This window comes from Lactuca sativa, chromosome 9 (assembly GCF_002870075.4).
Source record: "Lactuca sativa cultivar Salinas chromosome 9, Lsat_Salinas_v11, whole genome shotgun sequence".
NCBI classification, from domain to species: domain Eukaryota; kingdom Viridiplantae; phylum Streptophyta; class Magnoliopsida; order Asterales; family Asteraceae; genus Lactuca; species Lactuca sativa.
In genome coordinates, this window is record NC_056631.2 from 220,330,774 (window position 1) to 220,334,052 (window position 3,279).

The following is a 3,279-nucleotide window of genomic DNA, read 5'->3' on the forward strand; positions in this document are numbered from 1 at the left end:
AAATTCTTCAAGAGTTGAGTTTCGGAACTCAGTGCCATGATCACTTCTTAATTGCTTAACTTTAAGACCTGTCAGTGTCTCATTTTTACGAATCAGTGAGATAATTTCCTGTGCAGCATGACTTTTCTTCTTCAGGAAAACTACCCATGTAAATCGAGTGAACTCATCAACGACCACTAGAGTATACTTATTTCCACCTAGTGAACGAACAGGAATAGGTCCGAACAGGTCCATGTGGAGTAGATGAAGAGGGACTGATATACTGGAACATGACTTGGGTTTGAAAGAGGACTTGGTTTGTTTTCCTTGTTCACAAGCTGAACACATCTTGTCTTTCACAATGCTGAATTTTGGGAGCCCTCTAACTAGGTCTTGATTGGATATCTTGGATAGATTCTTGAAGTTCAGATGAGAAAACCTTTTGTGCCAAATCCGGCTAAGATTCGTTTGAGACTTTGTAAAGAAACATTGCATCAGTGCCTTGTCACTTGAGAACATGTCAAGAACATATATATCATCTTTTCTACTAGCTGAGAGTACGATATTCTTGTCAGTGTTTACAACTCTTCCTTCCTTCTTTGTAAAGTGAACTTCATAGTCAGCATCACACAATTGACTGATAGAAATAAGGTTGTGTTTGAGACCCTTAACATATGAGACGTTTTGAAAAACCACGTTATTGCATTTGATGTTTCCATATCCCTTAGTGAACCCCTTTCCATTGTCTCCATAAGTAACTGCAGGACCAGTTTTCTTAACATAATCTTCCAGGAGAGACTTTGATCCTGTCATATGCCTTGAGCAACCACTATCTAAGTACCAAAGATGCTCCTGACCCTGGTACATTGAAGAAGAGTCAATGTTGTGCTTCCTGGAATTTTCAACATCAGACATATCAGTGTCCAAAGTGCTTTTGTCTTTATCAGAAATAGCCGGGTCCTCTATTTTGACCATTAGACACTTGACTTCATCATCTGATGACTCTTCATCAGTTTTCCATTTTTCTTCTTCAGCTACAAGCACTTTATGTTCCAAGTTTTCAGCTTTCAGCTTCTCAATCAGCTTGTTGTACTTCTGCTTCCAGTATTCATCTGAGCCTTGTTTCTTTTGTTTACAATCCTTTGCGAAATGATCAGTGCTCCCACAGTTAAAGCACTGAGCCTTCTATTTCTTATCAGCACCATGCCTTTTATCAGCTCCTGACCCTTTTGAGAACTTTCCACCCATCTTCTTTTGAAACTTTGAGAAGTTTCGACCTGATTTTTCAAAGGTCTTCACAATCAAAGTTGCACTAGCCACAACCTTTTCAAGATCATCAGTGTCAGTTTTAGATGAATCAGTGTCTGAATCACATTCAGTGTCTGAATCTGACACCAGCTTTTTGTTGGAGAACAAGGCTACAGAAGATTCACGCTGAGAATCTTTCATCAGTTCCTTTCTTTGAAGCTTGGATTCTTCATAGTATCGAAGATTTCCATAGAGACTTTACAAGTCCATAGAGTTGATCTTCTCACTGTTTTTCAGCACATCAACATGATTCTCCCAACCTGCACCCAGAGAATCCAAAAACTTTTGCACTAGAACAGTTCTATGCTTCAACTGGTCTAGTCTCCGAAGATCATTTACAAGAGTATTGAATCTGTTAAAAGTTTGAGTCAAGGTTTCACCTTTCTTAGCAAAAAAATGTTCATACCTTCGGTTAAGATCATTTATTTGAGTAGCCTTGACTTCTTCAGTTCCTTCAAAAGATATAGTCAGCGTATCCATCATCTCTTTTGCTGAGATGCAATTTTGAACCAGCCCAAAGATGTTGTATGGCAGAGAGTAACTGATTGCGGCACGAGCACGAACATCTAGACCATGTTTTCTCTTGTCATCTGCTGTCCAGTTTTCTTTGGGAGTTTTCTTCATAGTACCATCAGGAACATTATTTTTAAGAGGCTGATACATCGGAACATAAGGACCTTTTTCAACGATGTCCAGCATGTCTTCATCAACAGACTCTAAGGCATATAGAGCCTTTATTTTCCACATAACAAAGTTCGTTTCATCGAAAGGAGGGATTTTAGCAGAAGGATGATTTGATGAGTTTGATGAAGAAGAAGATGAAGCCATTTGTTTGATAAAAGAAACCCGCTATGATACCAATTGAAGAGGCCTTTAGATCAATCGATATATCAAACAATGACGATATATAAGAACAAGAGAGATTCACGAGGAAAAACTTTCACTAAGAAAGATAATCTCACAAAGAGATTATCGTGTGCACAAAGCAACGATTAGGGTTTGTGAAAGGCATGTTCATTCACAAACCTATACAAAATAATATATACTGCTATTCTAGACAATCCCTACAATTCAGGGATACGCTAGCTAATAAATCAAGATAACTAAGGAAATAGGATAAATACAAGATTTGTTACAACGCACTGAATAGACTAATCTATTACAAACTGAGCTGCTGATACGCTGGTGCTGACGCTGAGACATATGCTGACGCTGAGTCTGTTTTAAACATTATCATGTTTCAAGGTTTGACCTTACAATTACCTTGTCCACGACCAAAATTATGGTTCTAATTATGGCTTTGGTTTCGGTTAAAATATCCATGGCCTCGTCCTCGACCACAGCCGCGTGCTCGTCCACGTGTATTGTTTCGATAACCATCAGTATTTGTAGCATTTGCTTGAAGAAGTGTCATTGATCCCGTTGGACGAGATTCATGGTTTTTCATCAAGAGCTCATTGTTTTGCTCTGCAACAAGTAGGCATGCATTCAATTCAGAATATTTTGTGAACTTTTGCAACTGATATTGTTGCATCAAGGTAATGTTTGTTGCATGAAATGTGGAGTACATTTTCTCCAACATATCTTCATTAGTAACTTCTTGTCCACAATACTTGAGTTGTGAACATATTCTGAACAAAGCTGAGTTGTATCATTTACTTTCTTAAAGTCTTGAAACCTCAATGTTCTCCATTCATCTCTAGCATTTGGAAGTATAACTTCTTTTTGATGACCAAATCTTTCTTTCAAGAGATTCCAGAGAACACTTGGATCAGTAATATCAAGATATTCAAATCTCAACATTTCCTCAATATGCTTACGAAGGAAGACTTGTGCTTTCGCCTTGTCTTGTGCCAAGCAATTATTAAATTCATGTATAGCATTTGAGATTCCCTTGGACTCAAGATGCATTTTTACATCTATCATCCATGGCACATAGTTTTTCCCACTAACTTCAAGTGTTGCAAACTCGAGCTTTACAACATTGGACAT

General features: G+C 38.0%; 1 protein-coding gene across 1 annotated transcript; it reads right to left on the reverse strand.

The window, feature by feature from the left end:
• Nucleotides 1-2,820: 2,820 nt before the first annotated feature.
• LOC111879032 (uncharacterized) lies at nt 2,821-3,279 on the reverse strand. The gene has a single exon (XM_023875506.1). It carries the CDS (start codon nt 3,277-3,279, stop codon nt 2,821-2,823), a length of 459 nt encoding a protein of 152 aa, XP_023731274.1.